The 19,672-nt window shown below is 39.7% G+C and overlaps 2 protein-coding genes across 2 annotated transcripts in view; both read left to right on the top strand.

Moving 5' to 3' along the window:
• Positions 1 to 3,416: 3,416 nt before the first annotated feature.
• On the top strand, positions 3,417 to 13,989 carry dgat2 (diacylglycerol O-acyltransferase 2). Its single transcript, XM_030069827.1, has 8 exons — positions 3,417 to 3,794; positions 5,930 to 6,058; positions 6,380 to 6,487; positions 6,877 to 6,947; positions 9,583 to 9,787; positions 10,494 to 10,668; positions 11,900 to 12,102; positions 12,419 to 13,989. Exons 1-8 carry the CDS (start codon positions 3,755 to 3,757, stop codon positions 12,571 to 12,573), a joined length of 1,086 nt encoding a protein of 361 aa, XP_029925687.1. The 5' UTR covers positions 3,417 to 3,754; the 3' UTR covers positions 12,574 to 13,989.
• Positions 13,990 to 15,015: 1,026 nt separating this feature from the next.
• uvrag (UV radiation resistance associated gene) overlaps positions 15,016 to 19,672 on the top strand; it is a 103,069-nt gene continuing 98,412 nt past the window's right edge. Inside the window, exon 1 of the mRNA XM_030068716.1 lies at positions 15,016 to 15,324. Coding sequence (XP_029924576.1) covers positions 15,220 to 15,324 — 105 coding nt within the window. The 5' untranslated portion in view covers positions 15,016 to 15,219. The remainder of the gene's footprint in view (positions 15,325 to 19,672) is intronic.

Genomic DNA, 19,672 nt, shown 5'->3' with positions numbered 1-19,672 from the left:
ACAGTAGACCAAAGGAAGTATGAAAAAAAATGGAGACTGATTTAAATAAGTAGACAGATAGATACATACATACATCTCTTTGCTCTTTGATCTAACAGAACCTGACTCTAATTAAGAAAAGAAAAACATTATCAGGGATGAAATGTAACCAGAGAGCCATCTTTCATACAGCAACAGGAACAATACCATTGTTGTGACTGACAGTGAGTGTGAATGTGACATCAAGGTTCCCTGTTTAGACAAAGCCGCTTGCAGATGTGAACTGTAAAGTCTCAGATTCCTCCTGGGTGGGTGCGAGTAAGGTCAGAATAACAACATTATTGACTTATTTTTTAGGGAAGTGGCCAAAGTACAGTACAAATCAAGATCGCAGTTCTCTCTGTACAGCCTTCCATCGGGTCTTATCTTATCTTGCCCTAATTGTATTATTTTCTGAAAAGAAAATAGCGCACAAATGGAGTTTCCTGTCCTTTGCAAATATAACAGCAGGAGCTTGACCATTCATTATTAATCTCAGAGACTAAACAAATGAGAAAATTCTCATAAAAAAAACCCAAACAAACAAAAAAAAAACAACAATTATTTATAAAATCCTAATAGGCCAGACTAAATAGGGAAAAACAGACAGGAAGAGGGATGATAACAAAGCCATATCTGTAGATAACTGAGTATCTATGCAAACATATATTTATTATATAATAGATCATGTAACACAAAAACAACTTGTATCACCAGATTACGCAGATTAGGTATTGTGCCATACATGAATAATTCATCTGTGGTCTGTTTGGTTGTGCTTGTATAGAAACTATGTAGACTCAGATGCTGGAACAAAATAATTTATCACTGACATGCAGGTAATATGGTGATCAGTCAGTGCCGAAATGTAAAGTTCAGAAGAAAATAATTGAAAAAAGAACACAGAAATTAACATGTGATTGTTGAGACCTATGAAATATAGCATGGGTTAAAACCAAACTTTCCAGGATTATAAATTTCTCAACAGCAGCTTCATGTCAAGGACTGTACCGCTGATATCATCCAAAAAACTTTTGATTCTGGTCCCGTTGGATATGTGCAATCAGTTCAGCTTTTTTTGGATGAACTGCAAGCATTAGATACAAAGTACAAAAGATAGATTTAGTTATCATTCCTTCAGGATATTTCCAGTCAGCTTTAGGTACACTATTCATTTTGACAAATCATTAGATAGAGAAGATGCAGAGAGGCTTAGGTGACTTAATTACATTTTCTAGGAATTTTCCTCTGATTGCATAAAGTCAAGACATCAGAGTAGACGGTCAGGTTGCCAGAGGACATGGTCTACCTTTCAGGAATAAAATGTGTGTGCTTATTCATTTAACGGTTCAATTGTGGATGCTTTTGTACATTAATTAATCATTTACAGGCTTAATATATCCCAGAGTGATTTTGTGGGCCACCCTGACATAAAGAGCTACTGAAGCTAAAATAATTTCATTAGTCAGGGGTTTAGTGGACAGTTTTATTGTCACATGATTTTAACTTAAATGCCGTATCAGGAGTTTTTTCACCGTGACAAGGTTAATTTATTAGAGAAACACTGAATCCTTGTCATTTTTTGGCATGAAAATAATGAAATATTAAGATACTAATTTTCAGTGTGAAATATCAGCTGTGCTTGACCTCAGTGCAAAAATTGCTTTGGCTTGGTATTGACCATGGAGGTTGAGTTGTACAGGAAAGCTTCAGCTATTTGACAAGCTTTTTTAAAAAATGTATCTAGCAGGCAGCTGCATATTAAGGTTATGGCTTAGTGTTTGTTTCAGTGAGTCAGGTTGGCCATGCCTGGATGCTGGCTGGCACAGTGGCTGTCGAAGGACAGGAAGAGCAGGACCTGCCAAGAGGCAGATGGCAGAAGATGAGGTCTTTACACAACTCAGTCCACTGCTGCTCACATGCTCTCTGATGGACTCAGCTCTCTGCTTCACTGTCAGTGCAAGAGTCAGTATCACTTACAACTCTTTATGGTGTGAAATACACGTTTTTCGGATAATGAATCGCCTCCAGTATATATATATACTGATGCATTGTTTGAGTGAATGTCATCTACATCTGCAAATACATGTTTTTGACACTTTTTAGATATTTTTGAAATGTCCTCATAAAACAAGCTCTGAAATATGTGATTTTATAACATTGATGTACTTTCTTCAGCACAGGGTTGTACACTCCTTGTGAAATGTATGCCTCATAAAACGGACTTACTGTAAAATGAATGAATTTTAAAACAGTATAGCGCACACTGAGACTACAGTATCACTTCCTATGGGAATATTATAAATATTACCATTGTGAGGACAGAAACGAGAGAACAGTTCACATGAAACGATGTCTTCTTTTGCTCTATAATGAGTTTAGGGGCAGCCATGGGAAAAAATCCACCAATGATTTAACTGTGCCTCCAATCATTAATGAGCACAGAGACAAATCTTTTCACATGACCTCTTTCTATGAAATGACGTGATTTTCATTGTTGTTGTTTTTTTCTTCGACATCTTTAAGTTCTCAAAACGGTTTGGGTGCATTCTAGCGTATTTTATTTATTTATTTATTTATCCATACCATTAGTGATTATAATACTATGTAAAGCCCTATGAGACACCTTAAATCTCCAAAAAAAAAAAAAAAAAAAAAAAAATCTCTTAAATATCATAGTGATACCATAGGAGAACCAAATAACATAAACTAATCTAAGCTCACTCCTAAATATAGGCTACTATTAAAATAAACCCAATAACAACATATTAATCATACAGTGTAGGGCTGCTCTAAGATACAACAATACAACACTACAACAACTATACAACAAACAAACACAAATAAATAAAATAAAATAAAATACATCCACTGTTGAACTATTTATTCAATACATGAACTCATAAGTGAGCATCACATACACAACATAGGTCCCTATAGGAATATTATCTGAATATTGCTCAACCACTGCAGAAATATTATACCAGTTGAAAAAATACGTGTTGAGTTCCCCAGTCCATATAATATCATAGGAATATAGCGATACCATATGAGAAAAAAAAACTGTCCGACACAGATAAAGTAAATACCTGTGTAGCCTATTATAAAATTTTCTAAGGAATATTGTAGTAGTCTTATCATGATTTCAGGACTTAAAAACAGTGGGTTTACTGTAAACTCATTGTTGAACATCACATTCACACACTTATTCCAGACATAGGCTATTCTGGAGATATTCATGTCGTTTATCGTTACTGGGGCAATATTCAGTAGTCATATCATAATACAAGTAAAAAGCAGATAGAATCAGATTTAACCAAATGTGATGACCCAGGACTGATCAGTGCTTGATACCGAGGAGCACCGTGCGCCCACGTGACTGTCCCTTCTCTTTAAAAACAGAGTGAGGGGCTGCAGGGAAGCTGCTGCTGCTGTTTCACCCCACAGCCCTCACACTTTGCCTTGGAGTCAGTCACTGTGCCTTGGAGACACATTGCCACATTAATCACAGCTGTATTCTGCTTTTTTTTCTTCTTCTTCTTGCTGAGCGCACTTGCCTCTGTGTCTGACTCCTCCCCGTTCCGATTAAATGCCCGCTCGGAGCGTCAACCTGGTGCAGTTGAATGCAGTCATGATAGAGGAGCTGTAGGCTAGGACCGATATAAACCTGACAGCAAGCAAACATCTCTGAGTCTTCTCTTTCTCCGCTACCTCTATCACTCAAGGATCCGCAGTAATGAAGACCATTCTTGCTGCATACTCCGGTGTCCTAAAAGGTAAGACGCTTTAAAGTCTTCAGTAATTCACATTGATGATGAAGTTGACTAAGGCTGCAGCCAGCAACCAAACACAGCCAAACAAATCAGAAGTTTGCGTGGAAGAGGTCAATGGAACTTAAAGAGTGGTGCAGCTGCAAACTGCAAAATTAAAAAAAAAAAAAAATCACACAGCTACAGTAAAATTTTAGCTTCTTTTGAAATGATCGTAGTTAAAAAAAAAAAAAAAAAAAAAAAAAAAAAAAAAAAACAAAGAAAGATAAGCGCACTGTAAATTAATTATTTAATATCTTGGAGTCACTTTAGGTCCCCATATAAGTATTAGTGATTGTATGGGAGATTTAAAAAAAAACTTGAAACAATGACAGTTTATTAATATTACCCTTATTTATTTATTTATTTATTTATTTTTTTTGGAGGGGGTGAATCCCTTTAGGTAACGTGGGTCTGCTTGTTTCACGCAGCAGCTATCAAGAGGAATATTGACCTGATTTGTACAAGAGCCTTATTGTGAGGTTTTGTGGTTTTATGCATCTGATAAATCCAGAAATCAAATGGAAGATTTCTTCTAGGGAATATTCTACCGTGAAAATAATTTTTCTCTGGAAAGCTGTTGTGGAAAAACTTGATAAACTAACTTATACAGTACTTTTTTTCTTATCCTGATCTGGGTCACAAAGACTTTTTTTTTTTGATGGCACACTTTCGCTTTGTAGGATCAGATTCACTTTAATTTAGCAAGTATATAATGTGCAGGAATTGATCTCGGTGACATTGACGCAGGAGCATATTGACATCTCTCGTTGAGTCATACTGTAAGTAGATACCAGCGGACACACAGAGCCAACAGCATGTTAGTTTTAGAGGAAGGGGACAGCAAAGGGCATGCAATTTAAGATTACCAATACATGTCACTCACCTTATATACAAAACAGCTCATGACTATATGCATGCAAGCAGGAGATGGCAGCTGTTGATGAGAATCCAGCCCTGCATTTGCAGAACCTACCAATGAGATAATTACAGTGAAAAGAATGGAAATGCACTGAATATCTATTGCTCCATGCTCCATATCTATGGAGCAGGGACGTAACACCCATAGCCAACAGATTTAAGACTGTATACAGTGCAGCAGGTAATAAGAAATGCAATGGTGAAATGCAACAGTGGCAAGGTTCTATCAGGAGATAACTTCTGTTGTGATTTGATGCTATATAAATAAAGATTGATTGATTGAGTTCCCATAGGGTGTGTGGATAATGATTAAAAGTCCTGGTCACCTACGGAGCAAAGTTTGGTTGTGTGTCAGGGTTAAATGCACACATTCTACGTGGTTGCTTCACCTGCAGGATCTGGGACAGTTTTGGTTTGCATTCTAATTTTCTGTTGTAATTGGTGTGCTTGGATGTGACTTGCAATGGGGGGAAGAGCACATCAGTAAGGCAGATTTAGGACGAGCCACAAGCTGGTCACCAATCGTATCCATGATCATCATGCTCACTATCTATCTAACAATGGCATCAGTCCAACCAGTGATAGCTGTAAGACACCCTAGCCTCATAGTTCACAGGTATTAGTCTTCAGTAGCACAGTACTGGGTTATTTTCAGTGTCCACAAATGGGATTAGGTAACTGTGTTGTCCTGAAGGGCAGATCTTCTCCTTACCGGCTCCCTTTGCTATGAGCTTGACTAGCTTTAGTCTATCTTAATGTGTCTAACGTTAATGCTGTGCCCCGTCTTCTCACACAGTCTCCTCGCATGTTAGGGTTAGGGATCTGTTTGGCCACGCTTGTATGGGCTGTGGATTGGATCATGCTGATGAGTCTCTATGGTTACTGAAGCTTGGCTGAGTGCCAAAGGGGCCTGAATTGGTTGCATCCTGTGGTAAAGTGCGCTCGATAGTCTTCGTTAGTCCAGGGTCTCAATCTCTCTTGTCTAGTTTTTCGTGTTTGTGGTCCTCTTTACTTGCTTTGGTGAGTATTTGAGAAACTGGAAGCACTAGGAAGAGGGTTTTGGCATTGTCACAGTTTGATTTATTATCTCTGCTTCCACTGGCTGACTGCATTGCCAGTTATCCACTGACATGGATGTTTGACAACTTTAACAGTACTTCTCTTTATTTTCTGTTCTCCAGGCACTGGTTCCAGCATCCTCTCTGCCCTGCAGGACCTGCCATCGGCTGCTTGGCCCTGCAGATCCAAGATGGAAAAACATCTCCAGGCCATCTCTGTGCTGCAGTGGGTCATCACCTTCCTAGCCATGGGTGAGTCTGTGTGTGTACTGCTATGCATTTCCTGGTAAAGAAAAAGAAACCAAGGAAACATAACCGTGTTAGCATGTAGACTCATTAGTTCTATAATAAGGAGGTCAAGCTGCTAAGCTGCATACACACTTCTTGTACGACCTGTGGGTTTTTTCCTCTTAATTGCTTTCCTTATATTTGACAAGAATTGTTTTTCATTGAATTGTGGGATTGTAGCCCTTAGGTAACTTCCTACAGATTCATCAGTGTTACAGAATGACAGCACTGTGTTTCTATTTCCATTCAAATACTTTATCCCACTCTCTCTCCTCTCCCCTCCAGGTGCTGCGTGCACTGTGCTACTGATCTACATGTTTTGCACTGACTGCTGGGTAATCGCTGCCATCTACACCGCCTGGCTCATCTTCGACTGGAACACCCCGAAACGAGGCAAGGCACCAAGCATCGCATTCATCGCATAAAGCATCCTTGCACTGTGTTCCAACATATAAAATAATACACTGACTGACATGATGAGGCTACTCCAATAAAAGTCAATATTTTAGCTTGCAGTTAAAAAAACACAATGGTGAGATATCATTCCCACAATCAATCTGTTATGTCTGAGATAAGACACAAGGATGAATGAACACAGACTATTTGACATGTTTATGTAGGTTTAACATTGATAAATATCAGACAAAGCTCATATTTTGCATATGAGAAGTTTCATATTATACAGCATGTTGACTATTGTAAATGTGTAACTAGAAGAAAATACTGACATTTTTAACACCTTTTTGAGGTTTTATGTTTAACTTGAGAGTTTTTTTTCTCAGGTGGCAGGAGGTCCTCCTGGGTACGGAGCTGGACCGTATGGACCTACTTCAGAGACTACTTCCCTATCAGGGTAGGTGGACATGTCAGCTTCCTAAAGTGCAGTTTTTAATTCATCCAACCCCGTCATTTAAAACTTAAGACCAGCAGGAGAATTGCTGCACCCACAGGCATATTAATGGCAACCGATGAGAAAATCAGATCTCTCCATTTTTACCACCAATCCATATTCCTCCCTTTACTAAACCTCTGAGACAAAATGTACACTTAATGTTTACAACTCATGTCAAAGATAATCTATATGTGTGATTTAGCTACTGGATTGATTCTCTGTTGTGCAAAGGTTTGACGCTATAGATGAAGGCTTATCAGGGGGTGGATCTTGTATCAGCTGTAGGCTCCATGCTGTTCCTTGTCCCGTGTTGATTATGCTGAGGGCTTGACATTGGTTGGGAGTTTTAGACTTTGTCCTACCTGATAGCTTGAGTTTTATCCTCACTTGTCCACCCCCCTTCAGCTTGAGATAGGAAGACAATCCCGGATCAGGTTAAAGAGGAACATGATCACAGTCACACACTGCACCGCGAGCAGTGGGTGGTACAGTAGTTGTGCATGATTAAGCTCTTATTGCTGTGACCTCAAAAATGTGTCAGAGGCCAGAAGTCAAAGTTGGACTGTGGTTCATATGACACTGTGGGTAATTTCAGTCTGAAGAAACTCTTAGTCAACGACTAGTCATAGGATTTTATTGAATAATCGATTTCAGGGAGACGGATCAGTGAAACGATAATGTTCTCACAATACAGTCCTCATTTCCAGTGAATGCAATTATCCAAAAACTTTGATCTTTCTACAACACATAAGATCTAGTGTTTCTCAAAAGCCAGTGTACATTCCCCTGTGTTATTGAGTCACTAGCCATTAGTTTGCATGCTCACTCCTCAGAATACTAATGAACCAGAGGCTTTCATACAGCTTGTGTGATTAATCTCTCATTTATTCACCTAATAAACCACTATATACGAAAGCATTTCTGTGAAAAAAGCCCACTTTGGTCCAGTTAATTTACTGAGTGTAAAGTCAACTGTATTTAGAGTACATTCCTTGATGACTCACTTTGGGAATTCAGCATACTCCTCCTTGCAGCTTGAACTTTGTTCGTCGCTGTGGTCTGTACTTTGAGCACCGTTTAGCTGTGTCTGAGTGCACTGATGAGATCATCCTTTGGTCACCCAGATACGTGATGCCAGCTGGCACTGTGACTTTTTTATGAAATCTTAATGCTGATGAAATACCTTTTATCAGTCAGTTCTATTAGCTGAGTTTGCACCTCCACAAAGACTTAGCTAGCCACTTGTGTTGTTGTCCCAAAGAATTAATTATAAGACTTTAATGTTAGTAGGCTTGTAGAGACATAAGAGGTATCTATTTGACTCTAGTTTTTATCTTCTTTGTGGGAGCCTGATAGGGCTGCTCATCAATAACAATTACTTTGCTAGGCGCAGAGACTTGCGGCTTTTGAAACTCACTTTCTGGTCTGAAATCTCTGTCAAGCTCCCTGAAAACTTAAGAGTGACACCAGCAGATTCAATCATGGATGAAAGAGCCAGTGAGACAAAATGTAAAACAAAAATCAAACTGGCATCATAGGAATAACTATCCTCACAGAACCTAGAGTAACTCTACTGGGCAAGACATCTCTGATAAATATAAATAAAAACAAAAACAAACTAAAATTTAATAGAATTGCACTTGTCACAGCCAATAAATGTATCACCATGCAAAGGGAAGATGAACAATCACCTTCATCTGCTTGTTGGCTTAATGAATTTGCATCGTGGATCTCAAATGAGAGGGTAATGTATAACGTGTAAGGAAAACACGGTTTTGTATCTTATATGATAAGTTTGCAGGGAGCTTGACATATGATTGTACCCTGAATCTGAATTGAAGGGTGGAGGGATTCAGGAGTGTTACAGTGTTAAGATATATTCACATTTGATAATTCTCTCCTGGCACTAGAAACACAGACTGGACTGTTCTGTAATGGATATTTGTAGTAACCTATAACTCTTATATGGTATCCATCTTGTTTCTCTCTCCTGTCATATAGTGTATATTGTTAAACGTCATCCATCTCCATTGGTCCCACCACACAGTACCTCTTTCACATCTGCCATGCCAGCCAGGTGGAAACCCTACTACAGGGGATCTTGAATATAATCTCATCTGCTAATGTGGTTATGCAACTGTCATGTTTGACTAGCCACTATGGGAGCTTTGTGTACACATTGCAGTGGATCTAAGGCTACACTGTAGATCTTGGCATGCACATTTTCATTTTCTTACATGCGCTTGACATCAGTTATTCTGCACTTCTGGAGATTTTGACATGAAACTATTTAAATGTTTCTAACCTAAAGATAAAGAGATATGTATGACTCAGTTTTGTGATGATGAAGATGTAGAGAGCAAAGGTACTAAAAACATTGGGTCATTAGTTTATAACTGTTGTTGAGCAGGTAGAGGAGAGCCATAATAGGGCTGAACTGATAAGGATGTCCTACTTATGCTGATATACAGGTCTTGTGCTCATTTTAGCAATATTGCTTGCTCACACATAGTTTTATTTTTATTAGGTCAGTTTTTAAGTTCACAGACTAAAAGAAAGCACTCACACTTTGGGTTTCGGGGTTTTTGTCTTTCAGCTAATCAAGACCCACAACCTACTGCCCAACCGGAACTATATATTTGGCTACCACCCCCACGGCATCTTTTGTTTCGGGGCTTTCTGCAACTTTGGCACAGAGGCCACAGGCTTCTCCAAGAAATTCCCAGGCATCAAGCCCTCCCTGGCAACCCTGGCAGGAAACTTCCGCTTACCAGTCCTTCGGGACTATCTGATGTCTGGAGGTGAGATGGTTTGAAGGGAGAGGAGGTTTCATTTGAGTTTTTCCTGATAAGGTTGATAACAGTACCTATAAGAGACCTATGAGCTTTGGCCTATTGCGCAGCTAAAATGGCCTCTGTTTGCTTATATCGGCTGATTTCACTGATGTATGGAGCTCAGATGGCCTGTTCTGTTCTGAGAGGAACAGAACAGTTTGCTCTTTGGGCTTTATCTTTGGCCAAATACAGTCTCTCTCTTTTTTTTGGTATTTTAGAATTTGTGTTAACAACCAGTGCAACAATATTCTTGAACCTTTACTCACTGCTTTCTCCTGAATTTTGCAACATTCAAGTTTGCTTGTAAGACTTCTTCTTCTTCTTTTTTTTTTTTTTTTTGGAATCTGAGGTTGCCAGTTGGTTGCAAAACAGATAATTGATTCTTCTGTTTTGCAACATCTTTTGTTTGGGCTAGAAATGGATTTTATGGTATTCAGTATTTTTTTTTTTAAACAAGGTTAATTTTATCCTATTAAAGTGCTAAATTTGTAGAGTTTGCACCGTAAGGCAGTGCAATGACTACCAGAAAGTATTTGTACTTTTCTATGACTGAACTGTTATAATGTGATAAAGTAAACTGTTGCTCCCTGAGGGTTAAAGGAAATACTCAGAATTAATTGCAGTTATTGAACACCAATCATCATGATCCTTACATCAACTCTTTTTTCCACAGGTATCTGTCCGGTAAACAAAAACTCTATCGACTACCTGCTGTCATGTAACGGGACAGGAAACGCTGTCGTCATTGTGGTTGGGGGAGCAGCCGAGTCTCTGGATTGTGCACCGGGCATGAATTCTGTCACCTTGAAGAACCGCAAAGGCTTTGTGAGGCTGGCCCTCCAGAAAGGGTGAGCCGCGTGCACCACATTCAGACACTGGATTTGTTTTCAGCGTGGAAATGTTACTCTCAGGGCATTAGTGACTCACTAGAATGAATAAGCCCTTAATGAACACTCACAATAAGTTAGAAGTTACCTCTCAGAGGGCATGAACAAATCCTGAATGAACGCTGCAGTATTGGTTCTCATGAAGCTCAGAGCTGCTTCTGGCACGCTGCACCCACTCAACAAGGGCCAAGGGATCGATAGATGCTCCTTAAGCCTGAGCAACCTACGTGTGAGCTGGCTTTGGAGTGCCCTCAGCAGTGTCCTCAACACCATAACGATACTGCACTATAATATTGAGTCTCCCAGATTTCATTTGTTTTGCTAACCCAAACCAGCCTGATTCTTTATCAGATCGTTTTGTGGATTATATATTCACCGGTTGTACCTTGTCCAAAGAGGCTTAGAGCTTTTTAGAAAAGCAGCACAGTTATGCAGACTTGTTCATAACAACTAGGTTAGCATTACAACTCAAATAAGCCAATACTGTGTGAATTTAGGTCACGTTTGATCCATTTTCTGGAGCTATTAAGGCATGACAGCTGGTTCTAATGCCTCTAAAGCAGCTTGAAAGTCACTCTTTATTCATTTGGTCTCAACTTCACCTTTTATCAGAAAAATTAAAAGGTGCAAGTTAAACGATATTCCTAAATTTAAACACAGAAAGCCTTCTTGAAGTCTCCCTCGTAATTGTCTGAATCTTGTTAACAGTTTTACAATATACTTAAACTGAAATGGCTTACAAATTGTGCAAAATAATCCAAAAATAATACATACCATGCTAGTAGGGTCTTCTGTACAAGGAAGTTTAGATTTTGTATAATAAAAGTATCAGAAATATAAACTATAGCCAGTTTGTGAAAGTTGTTTCTTTAGTCAGAGGGAAAATACAGTCCAAAAACATTTAGTTAACTATTGGCTTTCGTGTTTGTTTTTGAAAAAAGAGGTGCCTCAAATCAATATTATCCTTCTAAGGTCATAGCTTCTAAAGTATGGCCTCTGGTCTCCACAAATACACACCAGTTATGTTATACATTAAACATTTCCAGCTTAATTGGTCTGTATCATTTTTTTTGTTGTTGTTTGTTGTTCCTCGAAAACAGACTGCTCACTGTACATAGCTGCTGCTCTGTGTAGAAATATACTTGTAGGAGTTATGACAGTTAATGAGTGACCTCCTCTTTTGCTCCTGCAGGTCTGACCTGGTGCCAGTGTATTCCTTTGGAGAGAATGATGCCTACAAGCAGGTGATCTTTGAGGAAGGCAGCTGGTGGAGATTGGTTCAGAAGAGGCTGCAGAAGATCTTGGGCTTTGCCCCCTGTCTGTTTCACGGATGCGGCTTCTTCTCTAGCGAGTCCTGGGGCATTGTGCCTTATTGCAAGCCTATCACCACAATAGGTCAGTTAAATTTAAAATGATTTTATAACGCTGGGTTTCAGTGTAGTGTTCAAATTGGAGTGGTACAGGATAAGATAGGGATGTCCTCAAAAATGTGAAAAATTTCAAAGCCTTTCTCTGATCAAACATTTTGTAAAGGTTACTGCATGACAGTGACAACAAACAGGTAAAGGTTGTTAACCAACCATCCACACTGTCAATATTTGCTTTATCCAGGCTTGAGGGCATATTAATGGTTAACAGTGAGGCTTCTAACATATGCAACGTTTTGGTTGTAATCACTTCTTTGTTTTAAACTTGTGTGTTTTTATTACAGTTGGGGAGCCAATCACAGTGCCAAAAATTGAGGATCCTTCTCAGGATATGGTGGATCTCTACCATTCAATGTACGTCAAGTCCCTCCAGTGCCTTTTTGACAAGTACAAGACCCACTTTGGTCTGAAGGAAAGCGACATCCTGCACATCCAGTGAATGAGAGCGGGGCCTCTAAGCAAAGAACTGTGGCAGCATCTTCAGACCCACCCCATTCACTGTGTTGCCTGGCTCGGACCATCTCTAGACTGCAATCTTTACACATGAGCACGTTTTCTAAATAAGCCCTCGCTCTCTGCATCATCTCACACTCACCCAGCATGAACATGCAGCAGGTCCGCCTCAAGAAATGCCAGGTTTGAAGAAATGTTTGCCTGAAAGAATTGAAAGAATGACCCCTTTCTCTGCTGTCGTCACTTCCACTGACAAGTTAATTGGTCCCGGTTACACTGGCATTAAGGGTCCCACATCAAAAATAATGCCTTTGATGTTGCTGTTTACATTTTCTCAATAGATCAAGGCATGAAGTTTGGACTCTCTTATCAGTGTAATGGGGAATCAGCTCCACTAGATGGAGCTACAAGGTTAACGTGCAGAGCATTCATGAATTGCCAAGGTTTTCTTTCCCGTACATTCGTGTAATTCTCCCCAAGCTCTCAAGGTCCTATTTTATGCATAATGCACAAACAATGCAACTGGAAGGTACCACCTCAATATAGGGCTATTAGTCCCAAAGTTTAATTGAGCCAAAGACCTGAAGTTCTCCCCACACATGCATGTTGTAGTGAAAAATGAGCATGAAGGAATTATCTGGGATGGATTCATATTGTGAATGTGCTGTGCACGGGTACCTGCAATTGCATGATGCCACAAAGTATTATTAATTATATTCTGTAGAGAGGAAATGAGCAATTCTAATGCTTTTCCCCTCCATGGATACTGATGCACTTTTTGTATTGGTTATTACCTTCTGAGTTTTTTTTTTTTTTGTCTAAAGAAAATTAGCCTTTGATACGAGAATTCCCCAAGACAGTTCTGTGCTGCTTAGCTTCATTTTTTGCTCCCTTGTCCTGTCAATGACCAGGTCTAGATGTGTAAGTTTCGCCTGTGCAGCCAAAACTGATGTCTTGTATGTTGAGGCCTTTGAAAAACCTTTGAGCCACAGTTCAGTGACAGAAAGTGCATTTTGTGGGTAAAATTCCTGATGTTTGCTGATTCCAGGGTATAATGGTTCTCTATGTAACCATGCAAAGGGTGATATGTAAATTCAATAGGAGTGGATCACTGTGGGTAGTGCCTTATTATTTTGATATATTTGGTTTAAAGCACATACCCTGGGAATCATCCAGATATATAAGCTTGGGTTATGTTAAGAAGGTTAGCATTGACTGATAGAAATGTCATTTGAAAAGTAATTTCCTCTGACTTCACCATTGTGACTTGTAAAGAGCAATGTACATCCCTCTAATCTGTGTGCAATAAACTTGCAAGCAATAAACAGTGAGGCCTTTCTATACAATGAAAGCCATCATTTGTCTGCCAATATTTAAATTAAACTTTTGTATGTTTTCAGGAGATGTGTGTCCTGTCTCTCTTTTCACACGGCCCAACTAGATATTTGGAATGCAGCATCCTATTTTGAAATTATGACAGCTGTGAGGCCCTTGTAAAACGCTCTGCTGATGCTCAATATCATTTAACATGGTATAGCCTATATATTAACAGATAAGCTACTTCAACAATGTTGGCAGCGGATTGAAAAAGTGAGGAAACTTCACTGTAAAGAAATTAAGGGCAGGTTGAGCATCACTGTTGTCAGTTATTTAAACTGATTTATCTTATTTTATTTTGTGAAGGGACTGATCATGTGCAACCCCTTGGCTTAGTTCATAAACACGTGGATCCACGTGTTTATGAACTAAGCTTTGGGACTATCAATCGATGCAAATTTTATGAGGTGCAACGACCTCCTCTGTGGAAATGCTGCTCTCGCTGTGGCCGATGCTGCCCCCTGGTGCTTAAATCATATTTGGTATCTTTTGGTTTTCCTCAACAGGCTTACGTATTGCACATCACTCCTATAATAGATGATTAATGGAGTGATGCACTACTATACAAGTATAATTATAGGTATAAATGTGATAAAATTGAGAAATGATCCCAATCGGGGCATGTGAATGTATTTGATATCATGGACAGTATGTAATCATAGGCTTCACTTTCACTATTATTGACCTATTCCTTTAACAATATGGGGGTCCATTGCTAAGTGCATGTGTATTTCGGGCTCTGAGACATAACGTTTGACAGCCCCTGGCATATAAGGTTAAAAATCACATTGACCGCCGTTGTACTGCTGGGGAAAGTGACAGACATCACAGTGCGGTATCACCTGCAGGTCACGCTGCGCCGCGCAACTTCCTCATATTTAGCAGCTTTGACAGGTTTTGCTCAAGACCCACCCCTTCCTGCACGATGAGCAGGCGTTTGGACCAATCGTGATGCGAGAATTCCGCAATAGGACCCGCCTCCATATAACTGGCGTCACATTGAACCAATCAACAATCTAGCAGTCGCGCCTCCCAACCGGAGACGGATTTCCTACCAAGTAGCAAAATAGCTTCTACTTTGTTTATGTCCTCTTGGTTAGCTGACAGCTAGTACGGCGCTTTGCCTGCCTAAACATCCATGTCTACACGTTTCATGCTGAGGGCCGGATCGTCGTAAACTCAAACCGAGTGTCCTGGATGCCGGGGATGGGATGTTTTGTTGAATGAGGCGAAGCCGCTAGGAGCCGATAGGAGGATGAACTCCATCACCGGTCGGGATCTTGCCATCCCCGCCGCCTCTGTCACCAACTCTGGAGCCTCATCCTCCCGAGCCTTACATGTAGAGCTCACATCCCAGCAGGTAAATGCAGCATTTCTGGGCTCATGTGTACATCAACTGGATGCAAACCACCACAGGGAAAAATACACCGCGCTCCTTCAAATTGTTGTTTCTTAACTGACAACGTCTTGCTAAACTGCTGGCTGGAGAGCACGACAGGCCCGCCAGGCTAACTGCTAGCTAGCAGCTGTGGCTAGCTCACTGTTAGCAGGCTTGCTCACTTCACATTGGACCTGAACTGACCTCTTTCGCACATAAATAACTCGTTAGGCAAATGTTGGCCATTTTTCGAGCCCAGTCTCCTCTGTACGTCGCCCTTATCTATCTTAAGTGTTTGTCCGTGTATGTATAGACATTTGAGTGGGGCTTGTAATGCTACTCATCACTCAGGTGACAAGTCAGCTGCAAGCAAACATTGCAGATGTCCCTGCTGTGATGATAGCAACTTGACAGTCGTTTTTGTGTGCATTTACAGTACCCCGCTAATGCTAGACTTGGCGACTCTGCGTGGGAAGTGCAGGAATCGTTTTTCATTCATTTAAAAATCACATGAAGCAACAGCTGATACAGTCTTTGTGTTTACCACTCCTGGGTCCAGTCAGCTAACCTCATGGACAGTGATAGCGATCATCCCTTTGGCTCTGACTTGGCTCTCAAACATAAGCATGACTAACATCCCTGTCACGCTATGTAGTAGATAGGGCTTATTGCAAGTAAATGGCTAATTGGTAGCATCCATGATGGACATCTTTATTGGTTTGAATTTATAAAAACCTTGGGGCCAACATCAGACATCACAAAAACTGAAGTAAGGAATCAGACAAGCATATGCTGTGTAAGTGTCCAGTGGATTCTTAGATATTCTTTCAAATTATTAAACCCATTTCTGGCTCAATTAAAGGCCAACGTGTGAATGTTTATCTTTGGTAGGGAACCATATGGTATACTGCTGCACATCCACTACAGAGCAAGCAATTAAACAACTAATATCTCTTTATTACAATGACAATGTTTTGGCATCAAACTTAACAGCCTCACTGCCGTTTATTTGCATATTATTGAAGATCATCTTGAATATGTAAGTAAAATGGCGTGAAATACAGGTTTCTGTCATCTCAGTGTTTTTTCTACGAACCCCGGCTTACTGTGCACAGTATATGTACTGATAATGAAAAAATAATTTTCAGCCTAGGTTATATACTGGGTTTAAAATTTAATGTAGGCTTATTAAAATGGTCCAGATCAGTGGTTGATTGATGCACTATGAATAAAAGATCTTCGTCCCTTGTGCTCTTACTCGGGGTTTTGCCCGGTCATTTTTAACATTGGTGTTAAGAATACAAATTTTATTAGGGTTTTGGTTTTAGGACAGCTGGTATTCTGGTAAAACTGTCATTTTAATGTAAAAAGGTCAGGCTAAAACCTTACTGATGTACAATTCACTTAATTATTTTAGCCAAATATTAGGCTACTTTGTGTACTGTGCCACCTCCCATGATACAAGAGCTTCCCTAGAGTCTCGACTGGCAGGTTAGTGCTGCATTAACCTGTAATAAACAACATCCCAGCGTCACTGCCTTGCTGTCCCAGTGGCCCAGGGCACCATGGTAGTTAACAAAGCTCAAACACTAAAATACAGCACACTCTTAGAAAGATGACATGCTTAACCCAGAGGAGATGCTTTAATGTGGGATTTCTCCATGCTGAGGGTCTATAAATTATTTACCTACCCTTGACCTGAAAACAATTACTGTTGTTTAAAAAAATCTTGAAGCCATGGCTCAAAGCTATAGTGCTACAAGTAACCAGCAATCTTGGCAAGACAATTATAGAGGTTCATAGAAGGACACTAAAAGTCATTTGACGTATAACTTCATGACTTGAATACATTCACTGTGATCAAAGTAGAATCATTCATTTTTTCATTCCTGAAATATTATGTCACCATATAGAGCAAGTAGAATAAAGTTCCCTGTTGCTTCTTGTTTGTACAATTTACCAGCAGCAAAGCTTGCAAATCTTCAATTCTTCAGCATCCTGCTATAGCAATCAGGATTTATAATGGTATGTAAACACAAATACAGAATGATAGACTCATCTTTGAGACTTATTGTGTGCTCCATTTCACAATAAATTGAAGAATGCTTTCCAGTTTACCAAGGAGGCCTCATGGTTGTGGAATTCTTTGCCTGAGGACCTTAGGCCAGCAAAAACAGTAACTTTTTAAAAATGTCTCAAAACCCATCATTTTAAAATAGCTTTTAATTAACTTAATCATTTTGGTTGACTTTTTTAAGATTTTTTTTTTTTTAACATTATTTTGTAACCTTGTGTTCGCTGTTGCTGTCTGTTGTGTTGTACTTAAAATTCCTGCTCTGTTTTGCACTTTGTATTTATTCATCCATTAGTTTATTTTAATTCTTTTATCCATTTAACTTGTGTTTTTTAAATCTTTGTGTAAGCTCTTTGCATCCTTGAGTGGAAGTGCTATAAACATGAAATTATGTGGACTATGACAATGTGGATGTTTCAGCTTTGATATGCAGTGGGATATATGTTCCCACCCAATTTTTCTTTCTATTAAAGAATCCTCTAAATTGGTGTCCATTGCTAAGGGAACAGCACCTGGAAGGGCCACTTGTTGATACCAGACACTGAGTACTTTTTTTTTTTAAGTTTTAGTAGAGGCTTGGCCATGTACATGAAGAACTGTTCGGGATTATAGGAATAATATATGCCAATTTTGTTTCATGGTGGATTTTCAAGTTAGTTCTACTGAAGGGTCTGATTTAGAGAGAAATTGTCCTCCCATAAAATGTGACTCTTCTGCCAGCCCTTTACCCTTTACTTTATGTTACTTTTATTATGTTCATTCATATTGTGGAAGCTCAACAATAGACTTGCTCAGGAATGGCAGATTGTCACCATCTAATCACTTTGTCACATACCACAGAACTTTGGGCCTTTGTCATCATTAATCTCAAGTGACCCTACTTTTGCCCTTTTGTCTGAGTTTTTAGCAAATCTACAATACTCTGCAACAAGAGCTCTGATATTAGTGTTTTCTGGAGGAGAGCCCAACCCAGTACCGCTGCTTCAAACTGCACCAGTATGCTCATAGTTTTTCCTTAGCCCATTCAGAAATGTCCACTGACATTTTTGAGGAGCCAAATGCCCCGTGTTGAACAAACACTGTTTTTGTTTCCAAGACCTTTAATCTTATAGGGAATCCCATGACTTAGATTTAGTCTCAGTATGGTGGCACGGCAGGGAGGCTGGGCCTGCTGCTCAAGTGACGAGAGTTGCACGAGTTGTGCTATTGCTGTGACGATGTTGCCCTGAAGGAAGACCTCCCGACAGTAAATGGCGGCTGTGCACCTCCTGTATTTCATACATCTCTTTGTTTAGGATCATTTGTTGTCATGTTGAAGCCAAAGTCTCAAGTTTTCCATGTTATTTATAGGGGATGTCATTAGATACTCCTGTCCTAAAACTAAAACAGGCTTGCCCTGTTTGGAGCATTTTGGAACCATGGTCCTTGGATTAGGCCTAATATTCAAACAAAACTGGTGTTGTCCACCTTGTTTGCAACCAGGAAGAGAGATTTATTGATGAATCATGGGTATTCTAGCTTGGAAACCACAGTGCAAAGAGTTTTATTGTGTTGCTGGTAAGCCAGCTGCAGGCTCAGCTTATAGACTGACCCACGTGTATGATCTCTGCTTTTAGGGGTAAACTTACATGATTAGAGACAGTAGGCTTTTCTGTGATTCTTTCGCTGCTAATGTGAAAGCTGTCATAGATCACGTCCTTGGTCAAAGTGTTGCTTTAGCTCACATGTGATGGCCTGACTGTCACGGCTGATCATGCCTGTCGAGTTAACAGGCCGTTTAAATCTACCATGAAGACGTCATGCCTTTGTTATTTGAAACGCTGATGTCTGGCAGGCAGAGCGTCACTGTTGGGGTTGACTCTATGCATGTGCAATAGTCCATAATGTACTTAAAACATATATATATTTTGTATTGATATTCTAATATCCAGGCTATTTCTGTATAAATTATGTGATACTGTATTGATCCCTGCAGGGATCTTTTTTCACTTGCCCGGGAGCTGGTAGGGATTCAGTGTCTTGTTCAAGGACACTTCAGCATAGTGGCTTGAGCCTGAGGACAGTCTACTCACTACAACACCCTGCTGCCCCAAGGTGACTTTTATACAGTGTGTATAAGCATAGACTACATGTAAGATTTTGCCGAAATCACATGGTCAGTATAAAACTGAATGTGACAGCCCGGATGTCTGTCTATTATCTATTCTCCATCTCTCCATCCTCACTTCCATCATCACATTTACATCATCTTCAGAT

The sequence above is a fragment of the Myripristis murdjan genome, chromosome 14 (genome assembly GCF_902150065.1).
Source record: "Myripristis murdjan chromosome 14, fMyrMur1.1, whole genome shotgun sequence".
Classification (NCBI taxonomy): Eukaryota; Metazoa; Chordata; class Actinopteri; order Holocentriformes; family Holocentridae; genus Myripristis; species Myripristis murdjan.
This window is presented reverse-complemented; position numbering and strand designations above follow the sequence as displayed.

Bases quoted from the DNA above. Each gene is read 5' to 3' on its own strand.
- dgat2 (XM_030069827.1), top strand. From the start codon at position 3,755: ATGAAGACCATTCTTGCTGCATACTCCGGTGTCCTAAAAG. The intron at 6,059-6,379 runs GTGAGTCTGTGT...TCTCCCCTCCAG, and splicing joins CATCACCTTCCTAGCCATGG to GTGCTGCGTGCACTGTGCTA. The intron at 6,488-6,876 runs GCAAGGCACCAA...TTTTTTTCTCAG, and splicing joins CTGGAACACCCCGAAACGAG to GTGGCAGGAGGTCCTCCTGG.